Raw genomic sequence first — 18,410 nt, 5'->3', positions numbered from 1 at the left:
GAGCTGCTGCCAGACTGAGGAGTGGGGGTGGGGAACAAGGTTGTGGCACTGAATTCATAAAAGCTTGAACAAGAATAGTTCTTTTTCTGAAGCAAACACAGCACTTTACAACCTCAAGAACATGACAGAACAACCAAAAACCTTCACCTAAGGTAAGATACAGCCCAGTAAAACACAGTGAGAACACGCAACAATTTAGTCTAACTTAAAATGGAATGTAAAAGACCAAAAAGACAAGACAAAGCCTTGCATAATTCTTAGGTAATCGTGAGGGCAGTGTCTCCTAAGAGCCAGGTGTTCAGAAAGTCCTTGCTTAGGTAGTCCAGTCTCCCACCTTTTACAGGTTCTGATTTATAATGTAACTGTACTTCTCTGCATTCTTTGGCCACACTAGCTCAAGCTGTCTGCAACTCTCTCCTGTTCCATCTGTTCCTCCATCTCCAGCACATACCTATGATGATTGTGCCAGATCTTTGCTAACACCTCCCATCTCTCAGTCTGGTCCTGCAGGGCTTGGCTCTGTGCTCACAGGTGGCAGAGGACCAGCCCAGTTCCTCACTCTCTTCCCATTCCCCCATGGTGTGGGGGGAGCTGAGGGAAATCATGCTCCCTCCTCCTTCCCTTACCAACTGCTTGCAGTTCTCTGCTTTCTTTGGTTACACCAGTCCAAACAGTCCTCTCCTGCCCTGTTTGACCTCAGTCAAATAAGTCTGATACTACATTAAACCAGGTTCATCTTAAACTGGTTTTGGCCATTTTGAAACTGGCTTATGTGTGCTGAACTTCTGTTTTGTTACAAGTTTAAAACAGTTTATGATCACTTAAACCAGTTTATGTGCAACTTCTGTTCCTAGCTCAATAACCTGTCCACTACAGGGAGTGGGGACAAGATCTTTGACCACGAACATCTTTTTTCCCCCATTTCTGTTACCAGCTGCCGCATCCACTGGAAGGCAGGGACATGCACCTGAAGCATGGACACCAGCACGAACCAGAGCTAAGTGAATGCATGAACACCACCACAAGCAGTGACGGTTGTGGGGGTGAGGTAAGCCAAACCAAAGAAAACCAGGCTTGTTCCAGATACACTGCACTAATGAAAGAGGACATGCTGAGAGATAAGAGTTTTCCAGGATGTGGAAACCAGGGGGGTATGGCAGGGAGCAGTAACCAGGGGTGCTGCACAGCATCCATAATATTTCCTCTGGGAGCATACAGCTTCTCAGTGTTCCCTGGTCATCCCACCCAAGGGGGGGAGCTTAGGGGGGTGGGGGTTTTCAAGGCACTGGCTTTTATTATTGTGACCAGAGAAAGAATTTTGCTAATGTGGGGAGCAGTAATTGGGTGGGTGCTGCACAGCGCACATAATTTCCTCTGAGCACATGCAACTTCTCAGGGATCAGGAGTTCAGATGGTGATTGGCAGTGCAGGAAAACAAAGTAAATACAACACAAGCAGACATGCTTGACTAACTGCTAATTCCCATTATTGAAAGACAGGCATGCCCATCAGCAGCTCATACAAGCCCCTCACCCTACAAGCCAGCAAACCCACCCTTCTATACTTCCCCTGTTATGCAAAGGGAACATGAAGTGAAGACTCAAACAAAGCAAAGAGAAACCTTTATTTAAAAACCAAATATTAATCATAATTAAACAAACCAAAGAACAGGTTTTGTACATAACAATGCATAGTTACTACAACAGAGGAATTTCTTTTTACTACCCTAATGATGCATGATTCATGGGGAAAAAAAAAATCAATCTAAGCAATAATCATTTCTAACTAAAAAACTTCAGCTCTAAGGTGGACTTTCTGAGCTTGACTGAAAACTGGTGGATGGCATAGCAGAGATCCATACCACCTGTCCTGCTCCCAGGAAGGAGCAGGGCCAACCACCAGCAGACACAGTATCGTTGCAAGGAGCCTGGCCATTATTTGCCAGTCTTCCCAGGTCTGGGAATGCCTCCTGGACTTGGAGCAATTCCTGTTGCACTGGATGGCAATGAATCTTTCCTTAGCCAGACAGATTTGTCTCACCATCTTGAGCAGCCAATGCTTGCAGTCCCTGAGGGCATCCATGATCCTGTCTATGCATGCAGCAGCCTGCCTCAGTAGCCTGCGTCTCCTTGGCAGCATTGTTGAAAGCAGAGCTGAAAATCAGGGAAAGCAGGAAACAGAATGAATTAAGGATGCTCAACGCTTGAGAAAAAAGCACTCAGCAAATCTTGTAAGCAAATAAGAAGTGGTCAGCCCAAAATCACTGAAAAGGGGTGCCTGGCCATGGGCAAACAAGTGCCCACCCACTTTGACCACTACTGTGCCTCCCAGCTGTGTTGCCCTGTACCTCCCAGCACTGCCCCTTAACTCCCGGGGTCTTTAAAGCACTGTTCTACACCATTCCCCTCCCTCCCTTCACCTCACAGCCCACCCTAAATACAGTTGTCAATTCAGGTGACACGCGATCTGAAGAGTCAGCAGAGCTTCACATACCGGGTGTGGAGGTCGAGCTCTGCAGTCTATCTTCCTCAGAGGAAGCAGCAGGTGACACGACTAGGAACCCTGCCGCTATCTTCTCCACTAGAGCTCCGAGTTGCAGCAGTGGTTGGCAATGTCTTAGCAGGTGAGGTTGCCCTGGAGGTCTCTGCCCCTGTGTGGTCACAGGGCAGTCCATTACCTCCATTAGCAGTTTGAATTATCTATAATGGACCACAACATGCAGTGGGATGCCCTGCTACTGTGCTCTGGTGACATGCCTGTGAAAAACAGCCCACAGCATCTTTGCCTTGATATGGCACTTGTGGCAGCTGAAAAGTATGTCTGTGTGATAAAGGTGCTTGCTGAAGGCTCTATGAAGATTAGACCAAGTGTTTTTCTGTATTTGTTTAGATACTAAGCTATAAGTTGTTCCTAAAAGCCTAATTATAGTTTAAGATGTACTGAAGCCTTGTATAAAGTAAGACCTAGTAAATTTAGCAAAGCCTAGAAGTAGTAAGGTCCTGTGCCGCAATTAAAATGACCTTATCAAAGGAATGCAAAGCTTGTACTGCTATTGGTCAGCCTAAGGACAGTTGAAGAAAAAAGAATCTAAGTGGTTGTATGTTATCAGTGTCCTTCAGAAGCTATAAATTAGCTGGAATAGTTGGAAACCATTCAGAAGGAAGATGCAGCTCTGTGAAAAGAATTAGTTAGCTGTTGCCTGGATCAGTAGGCCTGCAGACCTCAAGGAGCCCAAAAACTGCATTCCAGGATCCTTCCTGGTACCCCTCAGACAGTGTTGCTCAGGGACACCCAACCTCATTGAACTTTGTAGAAAGAGAAGCTTGCTGTGTATCAGGCATCAGAGGGACTGCCAATAAGTTGCCGACATGAATTGCTTTTGTCTATCATCGTTTGTCTTGTTACCATGCATAGTTGTGTTTTTGTTAAGTCAATAAATCTTTCTTACGTTTCTACCCCAACCACACTCTCAATCCTAATCCCTCCGCAGGCAGCTAGGACAGGCACGGGACTGCCATCCTGTTGTGCCCCTGCTTGCCCATTCTCTTGGCAACATCAAGGTAGATGTGCCAGTCGGCCCATGGGCTGCAGACAAACTTGTACACAATCTCAGGGTCCCCCACCACCCATACCTTTGTTTCAGTGAAGCCCAACTGGACCTAGACCTATGTGTCCCTGTCCATTCCATCCTCCCCCGAACGTCAGACATTTTGGATCAATAAGGAGTAGCCAGGGAGCTGTGCGCTCAATTTATAAGTCTTGAACTGACAGGGCCAAGGAAAGTTCACTCTCTTCCCACCCTGCTGTTGCTGGGCAAAGTTTGGACATCATACATGCTGGAGCCAGGCAGGGTCAAAGCAGGGAGGAGGGCTCTACACTGATGGCAACTTTGTATATTATGGGCATACTTGTTCTGGTTGTCTTTTAGTCCTGTTAGGCCTTTTAGCTCTGTGTATGCCATGGCACAGTAACAGGCTACCCAAAGAGCCATGTATGGAGAGTTAAACCTTCAATGGAAGCCCACAGGCTCCCTGTCAAGGCATAGTACAACAGCAGACTACCCGTGTGATCCGTGTGTCAAAACACCATTCCCAGCACAACATCTGAACTTCTGAGCAATTCAGACATAGTCAGTGAGGGAATGAATCCTGACAGAACTCACCTGCTATTCATAAAGCAGGTGTGGTTAATGGTCATGCAGGCTCACAGAACTCCAGTTGTCAGGTTTACATAAAACCAGCGAGAGAATTAATGGCATCAGGGGACAATTATGCTGCAGCCAGTTGAAAAGGGATTTTTTTTTTTTTTTTTTTTAAGAGGTGCAGGGTGGAGAAGAGCAGGGGTTCCTCACAGCCGTTGCCAGGCAAAGACTGGGGATTTTTGCTAGGCACACAAACGCTACGCTTTGAGACTGTTGCAAGTTTTGGGGCCAGTCAATGGTGTTCAGCACGGCTCTCCCATAGCCTGAAAAGGGTATCCTAAAACATTCATTACACACAAAGAGTTGCAAATTGTAGAGAAATTTTGTAAACAAAGGTGCACACTATACAAAAGTTGTAGCAACACCTGATGGACAAAGGGGCTCACCACACATCTTTCGGTGAATTACCATGTACACATGGCATATTAATGTCTGCACCTTTCAAAGTTGCATGCAAACTCATTTAAATTGCCAAAAATTCACGTATGTGCAAAATGTGATGCCATTAAGCCAGACAACAGGGCAATTTTCATTATGTGTCCGAGTGCCTTAAAAGTTAAATGTTATAAGATACAAGAATTTCACCAATCAATACAGAAACTGCTCCAAAGAGCTGTTAATTTTCCTCTCCCAATAACATTCATAAAAATCACAAAATTTGAGGATTTTATCAAAACATAAAATAAAATCCTTGGCATTCCAATAATACAAGTACTTCTTTTCATACTGAAAAGAATCCATTTTTATCCAATTTCCAAACTGTCTAGAAAAATCAGATGAAGAACTCACATGGTATAGAAGACCATATACATTTTACTGGCAGGACTGATAACCATGTACATTTTGCTGGCAGTCAAACAATTAACAACAATCCTTATACTGTGAAAATTATGTTTGCATAACAGTAAAGCAATTTCCAAATTTTAAATAGATATTGTATTATTTAAATTTTGTGATAGTGACAAATTAAACATGCTGCAGTTCCTCCTGTGGTATCTTAGGCAACACTAAATAAATTCTATGGTCAAACAACAATTAAAAAAAAGCTTTCTTTCTAGGCAGCTACCTATTAGGCAGCAACCTATAATGCTTAACAGGCTTAAAACAAAATGTGTCAAAGATCAAGAGTAAGTTATCTGAGGCGTCAAGTGCATAAGGTTAAAGGTGAAATTTTATTGGGTCAAAGGTGGTATAAATAAAATCTTATATGTCAAAGAAGAAGGGTCACAGACAAGGTGTATATAATGTAAAGTCATCACAGATGACAAGTAATAACTTTAAGTAGTACAAGCGTGTTCTCACCACAGATATCTTCATTGATTAAAAATGGAATTCATGGTAAGTGACTATGAACTATAACACATTATTTGCTTCTGTATATTGTTTTGGAAACTTCCTTGCAAATGAGCTTGAATTTACTTTAGGTTATTAAATGTTGTACTTTGGGGAAGCAAAATTTTTCATTCCGCAGCCAGTTAATGTTAAGAGCACAAAACAGATGTTAGATGAATAAATGTAACGGACTTTCAACTTTAAGGTGAGAGTACCCCTAAAATTAATATTTTGTTACTGCTGTTGGAAAAAGAAAACCACAAAGACGGCCTTAGGGCAAAGAAATTTCAAACTATTACTGTATAGGTCACCATAGTGCCCAAAAAACCAACTGAAATGTAAAAATAAATCAGAGTATTTTTAAAATAAAGCATAGTAATGAAAAAATCAGTATGTCAGTACTACCCCATTACAGTAGTGGCTGCAGGTTAAAGTTTTAGATGAAGCACAGTACCCACAACACTATGCATATGTTTGTTAATTAAGGAGTACTTTCTTTAAAGTGGCCCTTAATTTTCTGCTGTGTCTGTCAAGCCAGTCATTCAATTGGAGGAGTCCTTTTGCTCCTAGTTTTGGGCCTCTTTCAGAAAAACACTTAAAAGCATGTACTGTACTTTAAGGTAAGCCTGGACTTAAGCTCATGTTGGATTGTGGAAGAGGACTGGATTTGAGCATATGCTGTAGTATTTGACTAAATCAGGGCCTCTGTGCCCTCTAGTGGAATTCCTGTCTCAGTCTGGGGCACTAGAGCAAATGCCCTCAGACATTCACTTAGCTGCAAGTGATATGCTATTAAATTAAATGCAATGAACAGCCTGTAGCAATTAGAAAGGAAAATCTATTTTACTTTTATCTCATTTTTTCAAGTGGAGCAGTGACCCAGCAAGAGCCTCCACTGCTCAGAGAGAAGTGACAAACCTAGAGGATCATGAGCTTATATAACAGCCAATAAAGAAATGAATACACTACAATTCTTGAACCCCTGTGCTCCCTTTCAAGAGTGCTGGGACTTCACATAGCTTAACATATGAGACTCTGGAGCCAGAAGAAAGAAAATAAAAATAAAATAAAACTACTGAGTTTATTAATTACAATAAACAGCTCCTCTTTATGTAGAAATGGAAAAACTCTCATTATAAACCTTTTTAAAGGGATGAAAAAGAGTACTAAAGAAATCTCATATGGTTAGGGAGGTGAGTTGAAATATAGTAAGATATACTTCTATATACAGAATTATATCTTTGCAATCATTTCTTTTCTCCAGGGAGAAACTGTTAAAGGGATTTCCAAAAGTAAACTCTAGCAGGTGGAACCTAGCTGTACCTAGGTTGGATTTTATAACACAAATAGTGTAAATCTGAACCAACTCTGGAGACCATATTTAAGCAGTATTTTCAGGAACAGTATTTGATTGATCCACAAATCACGGGATAGACACAGCTAAACAACAGGCTGTCATGAACATGTTTCTTCCAAAGTGATCCTTACAATAATGTTCTAGCTCTCTCCAGGCTGTAGATGTGGGAAATGAAATTAGACAACCATTCAGAATTGTTCTTCAAGACAGCAAAGTTTTTTGAGTCAGCTAAAATGAAACAAAGCTGATTTTAAGAAAGAGTGAACTTGCAATTTTTTTTTAAGAAGCAGTTGCTAAAAATCTCTCTTGAAAAGGACAGCATTTAATGGTTGTCCTAGTTTGAATAAGCAATATTGGAGAAAGACCATCAATGAGGCAATTTAACACTGGTATTTTTAGCACTATTAGCCATTAGGTGGAACAGCAACATGTTGAGATCTTAGCAGAGGTTGATATGGTTGCTCTTGAACAGCATTGTTCATTTCTGTCTACAAATCATTTGCTGAGACTCAACCCAGACAAAACTCAGATGATTTTACAGGATGGCAGAAGCTAGCTGACGAACAGGTGGAAGTTACATTAAATCCCCTTAACTGCTATTTTGTGTCCACAGCTTGTTTCTAATATTCATGGAGCCCTGACTGCTGCAGGATTCCCAGGTGCCAACACTTGCCAAATGTGCCTATCATGAGCATGGAGGATATGTGTCTGTCTTTCAGAAGTATACTTTCACCACATCATTTCTGCTTTGTTTCAAACAAAGAGCATATTAAATTGTGCTTCAAGATATGTACTAATTACTGTTTTTCAAGTGGAGTTTAAGGTAATTGTTGTCTTTCTTTTTATCTTGAAAGGCTTTAAATGACTTGAAGCCAGCTATTTGAGAGCCCATATTTCTCCTTTTGTATCAGCATGACAGCTGAGGCACTGTCATCAGGGACACACAAACCTTCACCTTGTCTAAGAGAAGGTCAAGAGTACAATATTCTAGATCAGTGCACCACAAATTAGCCCTGCTCCCTTCCTGTCACTATCATCCCTCTCATTTACCCAGTCTGCTCCTCATCTTTCTGCTCCCTGCCCTGTGTTATATATAACCAAGCTGATGCTCTGTTTTCTGCTTCTTTCCCTGTGCTCCCCTGCCTGATCTAGTGTTCTTCTTTCTGCCACTGTGATGCACTGTGATGCCTATCACTTCCCCAATCTGCTTTGTCACACGTACAGGCTGCTCAAGCCATTTGTGGCACTCATGCCTCAGTTTGGTCACCCTTGTTCTAAATGAAAATTATACTTCCTTCAAGGCCTGGACTTGATAATATTTGCAACAAGCTGCACAATCCACTTCTTTTCACAGGTGCTTCTGGGAAGATAGGAAGGAACATGATGGGTGTATTGCTAGGGACAAGGTTTGCAAAAAGAGCTAGAAGGGGTTAAGGTAGGAGAAGAAAATTGCGATTGGGGACAGACAAACTGTTGGGTGTTCATTTCATTTCTGTTACATTTTGTTTTGAAGTGTGGGCAAACATTCCTGTTTTGTCCCCTACTTTATACTTATACTGAAACTATAATGTTGTGATTTAGGGTTTAGAAAGGTGCAGAATGAATATAGACAAAGAGCCTGCTCCTGGAACTCAACATAATGACCACAAAATTCAGCACCTTCAGAAAAAATACAAGCCTCGTCTAACATGGCTTTCACTTAATAAAATCAATCTTATAAGAAAAGGAGAAGAGAAGGATATAAAAATGAAATACATGATACTTATTAAACATCAGATTAAAGTGGTAAACATAGGACAAAAGGGAGATACAGAAAAAAATATTATTTGAATATAAATGAAGCTTATATAAATAGTGTAGCCCTTCTATAGGAAATTTATTTTACATAATATTAATTTCAAAATATCAAGTTTACAAAGTTTTCTTCCCTTTGTTTCTGCTTAGAATTTATTAAAAAACATTACTGTTAAACTTTAGGGGTAAGCGAAGCAGGCTCTATTTGATTCTGATTCAAATTCAGCACAAATCAGGGACAGCGATTCGACCTTTTGATTCAGATTGCTGTCCCTAATTCGATTCGGTTGAATACAAAACTGAAGTTTTGATGCTAATGCAGAGAATCAGCGATTTGGACATACATACAGCTTTAAAAGATTTTTCTACATACCTGGAAGCAGCAGGTGCAGCTCGTGATTGCTGCGATGCTGGGGTGCATGGAGCATCCCACAGGAGTGTGGGGGGACCCCCACGTGCTCGGAAGTGAATCCCAACCTCCCTGCACCTCCCCTGGCTTGGTGATTGGCCACAGGGGGACCCCTGGGTGCCCCCCCACCAAGCCCAGGAGGCACCAGTTGCCGAGCCAGGGGCACATGGGGGGGGCCCCCCATGCGCTCACTGGGAGACCTGGAAGTGGACTGGAAGTGCTTAAGGTTCACTTCCAGGTCTACTGGCAAGTGGACTGGGGAGCCCCCCATGCTTCTGTGGGACACTCCATACGCCCCAGCATCACAGTGATCATGAGCCCCTGCTATCTAGAGGTATGTAGAAAAAATGTTTAAAGCTGTCTGTATATCCTAGTCTCCAAATTTTTCTGAATCTCTCAGAATCAATTCAGAGGGTTCCAATTTGATTCAGAGAGTTAAAGGGTCCTGAGATTTGATTTGGATTTGGAGATTCAGCCATCGAATTGGACCGAATCTCCACCGAAACGAATCAGGGACCAAGGCTTTGCGCAGCCCTACTAAACATGTATTATAGAGTATCATTTGTGCAGTTTAACTTCTTATGACCTTTGCTATTCAAAGCAATTTTTCAAATCTCTCTTTGCAATTACTTTATTACGGTTTAGCTGGCATTATAAACCAGAAGAATAGCAATGTAGTGAAAAAATTTAATAAAACATACCACTTCTTCATCTGAAAGTTCGCGTCCTTGGATACTACTATTTTCTCTCACTGCTTGTTGGTGTTTTTTCCCCTTAATATGACTAAAAAGATACACTTCTGAGGAAATCTGTAATGAAATTTAATTATGAGTCATTTTTTCATCAAAAAGGAATGTACCATATTTGACAATCAATAAACAAGTATGTTCAAAATCTGGCACCTGATCACAACCGTACTCCACATTTCTTAAATCAGTTTCAATTACTTGTAATTACCTTCTTTATAAGAATAATTATGGCTTCATACCAAAAATTATTTCATCACAGCATATAATTAAAATGACTCATAAAAAAAATCTGAGCTGAATAAAATCTGAGCTAAATAACTAATGATAAAATGAAAATGCTTAATGAATGGAAGGAGCTGTATTCCAATACCTCTGGTGTTGGAGCAAGAACTGCATATGCACTTATTTTTTAGTTGACTGTTAAGGAACTACATTGTTTTACAGTTTTGAACATGCTAGCAAAGGGCCCCAGATTGGTCGGACATGCTTACAGCAAGTTAGTGGTATATGCAGCCATGTATCATATAGAGCAACCCTGTGCTTTGACATGATAAGTGACACATACATCTCAAGGATGACACAAGAAGTGATAACATCACTTTTGTTTGGTGCAGATAAAGCGTAAGAATGAAGATTAAATTACCTAACAAGCTATGAGCAGTGCTCCTGTTTACTTCACAGATGAATCAAAGATATTACACCTACTTTGTAGCAAGATCCAAGGACCAGAAGAATGAATAATGTTGCTTTTAGAAGCATAATCAACCTAAAGCATGGTGTCTGTTGTGTCAACAGTTCACAGAAACTATGTACACCTTACTGGCAAACACATGTACAAAGATTACATCATACTCATACAGATGGTAGGATTCTGTACATGTCAACACCATACACCTTAACTTTCAAGTAAACAACGTGATATGGGATCAAAATGTGGAACATGTATATTTTACTTCACATTGTGCCATAGCTAAGATTGTATTAGTATAACTATAAAACCTGCTTACAGGTATTTTTTTATTGTGTGAATTAATTAAAGTAATTTAAAAAAAGAAAACTGGAAACACAAATACCATTACATGCAACCATAAAGAACTCCCATATGAGTTGTCAGTAGTTTCAATGCTGAAACTTTCAAATCTCAACACAGTGCTCTGTCATACCCTTTTATGGACCTGTCTCTAGAGGGGGAGACTTGATACAGTTTTACTAGTAACACAAGTATTTGTAAGACAGTAGGAAAATAACTGAAATCAAGAATCTGGAGTTCCGTTCTGTTTCTGGGAAAAGTATGCTATAATGGTAAGGTAGAAATAAAAACATAACTGGCCCACGGGACATTCATTCTGAAAGGCAGCATGATTTCAGTTTTCCATGAGATGAAACCTGGGCTTCTCTCTCCACTCTGCCTAAAATAATGGAGGAATGAAACTCGACTTATTTCTTAGCTATAGTATGAAGCTTTGCTGAATGATATGCAATTAGTACACAGAAAAATAAATGGTCATTTAACAGGTGAGAGCAGTAGTCCTGGCTCTCTGTTCAACACACTTAGCCTTAGGACACATGCTTCTCTCCTTGTCTTTTTCTGGAACTCCACCTACTTGGCAGGGCAGTGGAACAGCATCCCAATGCAGCTGAAATGCAGAATATGTCAGTAAAAGCTGGTACATTTCCGTGCTTACCCCCAAAAGAAGAGCAGACTGGAAGAGAGGGGAGGTACAGTAGTCTACTTTGTAGTACCCTCTTGAAAATAAGGGTATGAACAAAATGAAACAAAAGTAGTAGAACTACACTTAGGATTGACATATAAACTTTTGATAGCATCCCTTCAATCCAACTTACCAAAACATTGCATAGTGAACACTGCTTTTTTCGCTCATAAGGGGTAAGTTTTGGTGCATAATCAGTATTAGCATGTCTCCCACTGCTTAATTCAGCTGCCTTTTCTTTCCTCTGTTCAATTTGTTCCATGTGCCTCCGAATGCTTTCATCATGCTAAATACATAAGTATCAAAACAAAAGATGGTAAACATCATTAAATTAAAATAAAATGAACTCTGGTTAGAAATACTAAGGGTAATTAAATACCATTCAGTTCTGGATGATGCAAATGCAGATTGAAACTTTATGTATAATGCTTGCCAAAATACTCAAAGTGAATAGCTGTCCTGTATCATTGTATACAGTTTAAACATATTATTCCTGATACCATATTTTAAAATACTGGCATTTTTGCATTATTTGCAGTGATTATTATCACTTCATTATCTTTTATAACTCTAATGCTAGATTTTTCTCCTGCATGTAGGCCCTTACTTATGTGTATTGTGTTCCCTCAGCGGAATGCTGTGATACAGAATTCAACTGGTGGTGTATTCTCTAATTAATAGACAGCAGCAATATGGCATTAATTAAAGATATTATTAGTAGTATTGTAGTCATAGTAATTACAGTGCACTATATCCTTCAATTAACGTTCTGTATAATATCAGCCTGGATCAAGTATCAAAATTTGGGCTATGACATGACTGTATTTGTTTTCACAAATAAAACACATAACAGGAAAAATGTTTTAAAAATTTCATGTTAAATAACAATGTAGTTTCAATTCAAAAGAATGTTATTCTAGCTATACCTTTAACTGAATCTTCTTCTGTAGCTCTTCCATGGCTTCTTGTTGAGCTGCAGTGAGAGCTGCCAGCCTTTCCTCTCGGTCTCTACCATAAAAGAACAAGTACTGTAGCAGAATCTATGTATTTACAACTATAATATATTGGAGATTGGGGAAAAAAAAAAAAAAAAAAAAACACAAGGAGATAACAGCTAGTGAAGATAAAGGCAGCTTAATAGGCAGATAAACGTCTAATGAAAGCAGACAGTTGCAACTTTGTACCAGATCTTACCACAGTCCAGTTCAAAGCAGGTATGGACACCATGGTGATGGAAAACGCTAATGAATGGGATGACCTACCTACTCTAGTACTCCTGTCTGATAAAGTAAGTGGGGGTAATTACAAGAGTTGATTTTTCCCAAAACAGGTTAAAATAGATATGGTCAAAGACAGAGACATACAGAAGTTAAGGCAGCGAGGGACAAAGTCTGGCTCACGGGCTACATCTAATCAGCAGTGGACTCCATTTTCCAGCAGCCCCTGCACATGGTTAGGGCTGGTCTCCATGGAGACCCCAGCTGCAGCTGCATGGGAAAGCTCAAGACTGGGGTTGCCATGGAGACCAGCTACAGCCACAGCTGGGCAGAGCAGGGCAGGGGACTGCTCTGGAGCCACTGGGAACTTGTGATGGGGGCAGCTTATTTTGGAGTCGGGGCAAAGCCATGACCTGTAGCGCACATGCTCTGGGCAGGAGTGTGCAGGCAGGGGATCATGGCTCTGCCCCTGCTCCAGACCAGGCTGTCACTGCTACAAGGAGCTGGGGCAGAGCCATGATCCCCTTCTTGTGCACCCCTGCCCAGATCATGCAGGCTCTGCCCTGGCTCCAGAGCAAGCTGCCTCCATTCCAAGATCCCAGCTCCAGAGCAGCCCCCTTTCCTGCTCTGCTGCACGCACTGCCAGCATGGCTGGGGCTGGTCTCCCTGACAACCCCAGCCTTGAACTGTCCTGGGGTTTTAATGGAAACCAGCCCCAGCCATGAGGGCAGAGGCTGCTGGGAAATGGAGTCCAGCTGCTGGCTGGATCAGACATTTTGCCCACCCCTGAGTTAGGGCAATGTTTGCTGTAGAAATGATGTTAGCTAGAGGTTTGAGTGCAGTAGGTCCCTGGAATTTTCCAAATTCGCTTTGCTGTTACATATACCCTCTCCATCAAAGCACTAAAAACCACAAACATATTGCAACTAGAGAATTTGCAAGAGCTTTTTTACTCAGAGAATTACTAGTCATATGTCAACATGAAAAATCAGTGGAAGACCCACAAATCACCTCCACGTGCAATGCTGTAGTGAAAGGCGCAAAACCTACTTCCTCTGATGAGAAGAAATTAAAGGTGTGGTCTCTGGAGTCTACAAGAAAGGTTTTTCCTCTGGCAAGTGGATGTTTGATATATTTGGAGCCCCCTTTACCCTCATCAAACCACAAAAAGAGATACTTTCTGGTGCAAAGAAAAGAAAGTTTTCTTTTACTATTTTGCTCCTGCTTGTTTTAAGTTTTAATCCTGTTCTTTGTGAATATTCCAACAATTTCCACTATTGCTGTTACTAGCTTTTATAATCAGTAACAGAATAAAAGTAATATGATTCTTTACAGTTTCTATCTTTCCCACAGGGTTCTGCACAGCACAATGAAATTTTCCAGTCCTGAGTTCACTCTGTTAGTCTTGCTAGGAAAAGCATTGCGGAAGGGCACATTTGAGATGAAGAGACTCAAGAAGATGGTATCTTATCTGTTCACATTTGGCAAATGATCTCTGCAACTGAAAGAGCTAGAAACTTAGATATTTTTAAGAGAAAGCTTAAATTCTGCAGAGAGTAAAAATGAAGGTTACATATCGAACAGACCAAATTTACCAGGTTTAAGTACACAAAGGACATTTTCAAACCCTGTATCAGGATTAGAATATGGTTGGCTGCTGCTGCTGTTTGTACAAAGAGAAGCACCCCCAGACTGGGAGGGAAGCACAGTCCATAAAAGCACTAAGACTGGTAATGGCATAAAGTAGTCATGGGAGCTATGTATAGAACAGACGGGGTGAGGAGGAGGGGAGCAAAATAGAGCCCACAGGCCAAATCCAGCCTGCCAGGCCATTCCATCCGGCCCACAAGACCCCTCTAAAATTAAAAAAAAATTATTACCTGCCAGTGGTTACCTGTCTAAAAGATGACAAGGCGCCACCAGCAGGAGGAGCTGATGGCAGGACCCAGTGGTGGCAGCAACAAAGCCCGCCCAGCCTCACTCTGCCCAGCCCGCAATCGGAACCTTCTGCCTAGTAGAGGCTTCTAGTCTGGCAACCATGGGGCTGTTCCCCTGCCCTCCCTCCCTCCAAGTGTGGAAACTCAGGAAAGAAAGGGTGGAGTGGGGAGGATCGCCAGCACAGCAGGAGCCAACCAGGCCCATCCCAGCCCCTGCTTACCATACAGTCCCAGCCACCCAGCCAGGCACCATGTGTTGCCAGCTGGGTGGGGCTGGCTCCTGTTGCATTCCATGGTCTGGGCCAAGCAGCCAGAAACCATGGTGCTGGAGGCAGCCTGGCCCAGCCGGCTGCCCACACAGTTCCCGGCTGCATGGCTGGGACCACAAGGCACAGCAGGAGCCAGCCAGGAGCCACGGAGGCCAGGCTGGCTCCTGTTTCATTTTGTGGTCCTGGCTACACAGCCAGAAACCAGAGGCTACCGGAGTGGTGGGCAGGTGGGGGAGTGAGTGAGAGGGTCGGGAGGTGGCAGGGGAAGAGCAGCAGTGGTAGGTGGGGGCGGGGGGAAAGTGGCAGTGAGCAGGTGGGCAGAAGTGTAGGGCCTGCACCAGTGCCTCAGGACCAGGGCCAGTGGGGGCCCAGTGCAGGGCAGCAAGAACATAGAGCCTGGACTGGCAGGTGCTCTATGGGGCCAGGCCGACTCTGCTCCTCTCCCTGCTGACAGCCTGGCCATGTGCAGTCCTGGGGCTTACTGGGACCATGCACCACCAGGAGTCTCTGCCTGCCATGGGCCATGAGCCCCCTGAGGCCTCACTGCCTGCTGCTGCCGCTGGTGGCAAGGGCTATGTGCAATGAGGGAGAGAGGCATGTGTGTGTGTGGGGGGGTGTTTGTAGGGTAGGGTCCCACATGCACACCCCACCATATACATGTACCCACACCCCCCTCATGCAACACTACACACCCCCACAGTCCCCATGCACACCCCATACCCACACCCTCATACACATCCCAGCCATGCTCCACACATGCCACAACCCCCAGCCACCCTCCCCCAACACATTCAGAGCCCCCCACAAACCCCATAACCCACCCACACCCCACATACAATATACAAAAGACAGACTTCCTTTTAAGCTATTATGTAATCACCTCTATGTACACTATGCAAACAGATATAAATCAGGACAAAAATATATTTTTTAATCAAATTAATTCATGTTGTAGAAGAGGCTTGATTTTTAGAATATAATTTGGGGGGATTTTTTCTGGTTCCAAGATGGCAAACCCCCTTGCCAAAAGAAGTACTTCCAGGGGCAAGGGGAGGCACTTCCGGTGGCAAAGGTTGGTACTTAGGAGGCAGAGCTTCCAGTTCCAAGACGGTGACCAGGTATGGAGCACCTGTCAAGGGGCAGGGCTACTCTTGAGGTGCTCAACAGCTTGCCAAAACTTGTTAAGCGGCCCTCCAGCCAAAATAATTGCCTGCCCTGGTATAGAGTCTAGGGCATATTCGGCATTGAGTAAAGTGCTTAAATCCATTATGCACCTAACATGCAAAAGACAAAACTCATGGAATTAGTTTTAGTAACTTCTTATTCATACAACTGTTTTTGACTGATAAATGCTATACATAACAGAAATAAAGGGACAAGGATGAAATGTTACACACACAGTGGAAGTCTTTATTTCTATAAACGTACTTGGCCTTATTATAGGTTGGACTCAAAAGCTTGTATAAAAAATGTCAGTATTGATGCTTGCTCTACCTACTCATGGAACAAAATGCGATGTCTTAAAATTTTTTAAAGAACCCAGGAGAACCCTTATCTCCTTTGAAGCTAAGTGTTTTGAGGGAGAAGGAAGCAGTCAATTAATTAAAAAAAAAAAATACTGCCAGACCTTCCCAAAGTAAACAATTTGGATAATTTATTTTAGCTGGTCTTTCCAGATCTTGATGGCTCACAGTAGGACCACAAAAGAAATTCCATATCCATAGTTAGGCATATCTACCCCTATTCAGACAACATTATGATCATGGTGATGCCACTAACTCCTTCCTGCTGCTTTCCGTGTCTCTATCACTGAATACCTACCATATTCTCAAATAAGAAAAAAAAAATTAAGAGAACAAAACTCGTATACTAAAAGAAACCTCACTGGAATGGCAAAATTAGAAAAGGAAAAATGAAAAGTGGAAGGATGAAGTGTAAAAAAACAAGTACTTTCTTTAATAAGTACATTCTGGAGAATGCACAAAACTAAACTTAAAGCTCAAAAACTATAGTAAATATGAAAATGTATAAATGCAATAGAAAGATGGCAAGTCTAAGTGCAAACATGAAGCACAATCATCCTTTCAGAAAACATAAGTGAGATCCTCCCATCACCATGGGGGAGAAGGCTGACAGATGAGAAATGTTATGATAAGCAACACTTGTACTCTCGTCATACTCTGCCTTGTACTACAAACCTGAATGTCTAAAATGGGGTAAAACAAAAAAACTTATATTAGAGAACATATTTTCCTCCTTTCCAGCTTAAAGCTTACCTGTCATCTATATTTGGATAAAGGTCATAGAACAGTACATCTTTTGAATTAATATTTTACTCTCTAAGAAAACGTTAAAGATTCAATGACCTTAAGTATAAAACATTAACATTATTTTATATAGGTCTATCTTAAAAGAATAGCTTTATATTATTAGGCTCCATAATACAGTTGGATGATTTCTATTGACAGGAGTAGAATTTCCTACTCGTTGGTATATAAAACACTCAAATTGCATCTAAACCTGATTGGGAATCAAGTTATTGTACCATGAGGACACAGAGGGTCTCTTAAAGGCAGTTTTACATAAGAAGGCTTTAATCACCATCAGATGCACAAACTGAAGTGGATTTTGAAGAAATGTTAAGCAAATATTCCAAAATGACTCACTCCATTCAGTTTTAAGTCTTTTAGGATAAGAGTCAAGTTTTTCTAGTAGCAAAATAACAAGCCACATCCTTGGGTTCCACTGAACTATGCCAGAATTCAAGGGGGAGAGAACAGTGAAAGCTGCTTAAAGTCAAACTTCTCCTCTGAAGAGCGAGTTGGAATCCTGTTCAAAATCCATCATGCGGGGTATCAAAGTCACCCCACATCTTGGACGTGGAACAATCAGTGGCAACAGCTAGTGCAGCTATCTCTTACCCCCACTGTCAATTCACATTGCCAATAGGGCTTCATGATTTTGAGGTTCCAGCACTGCAGGTCTCACCCAGGCACTCAGCTGCCACAGCGGGAAGAAGCCATGTTGCAGCTGGGGCTCCAGTACTGTGGCTGTCTCCATCTTGGCTGCCAAAAACCTGGTCTACTGCAGTGGTGTTGGAGCCCCAGCAGCACTGTGGGAAGAAGCCCAGTATCACAGCTTGTTCTAGATAAAAAGGGATTGCTTATTAACAATTACTTTTCCAATTGCTTTTATTCCTTGAGGTCACACCGTGTAGGAATTGAGAATTAAGATTTCAGAGATTTCATAGATTTCATAGACATCAGGGCCGGAAGAGACCTTGGGAGATCATCGAGTCCAGCCCCCTGCCCAAAGGGCAGGAAGTCAGCTGGGGTCATAGGATCTCAGCAAGATAAGCATCCAATTTACTCTTGAAGGTGTTCAATGTAGGTGCTTGAACCACCTCCGCTGGCAGACTGTTCCAGACCTTGGG

The 18,410-nt window shown here is 42.1% G+C and overlaps 1 protein-coding gene across 4 annotated transcripts in view; it reads right to left on the bottom strand.

The window, feature by feature from the left end:
• SCAPER (S-phase cyclin A associated protein in the ER) overlaps positions 1–18,410 on the bottom strand; it is a 364,249-nt gene that overhangs the window by 226,882 nt on the left and 118,957 nt on the right. For all 4 annotated transcript variants that reach the window (XM_019533358.1, XM_019533360.1, XM_019533359.1 and 1 more), the window contains 3 exons: positions 12,481–12,562; positions 11,688–11,840; positions 9,795–9,902 (listed from right to left, as the gene is read on the bottom strand). In XM_019533358.1, the coding sequence (XP_019388903.1) occupies positions 9,795–9,902; positions 11,688–11,840; positions 12,481–12,562 (343 nt within the window). The remainder of the gene's footprint in view (positions 1–9,794; positions 9,903–11,687; positions 11,841–12,480; positions 12,563–18,410) is intronic.

This window comes from Crocodylus porosus, unplaced genomic scaffold (genome assembly GCF_001723895.1).
Source record: "Crocodylus porosus isolate Cpor-Errol unplaced genomic scaffold, CroPor_comp1, whole genome shotgun sequence".
Classification (NCBI taxonomy): domain Eukaryota; kingdom Metazoa; phylum Chordata; order Crocodylia; family Crocodylidae; genus Crocodylus; species Crocodylus porosus.
The sequence above is the reverse complement of the archived record's forward strand: the minus strand, read 5'-3'. Positions and strand labels throughout refer to the sequence as shown.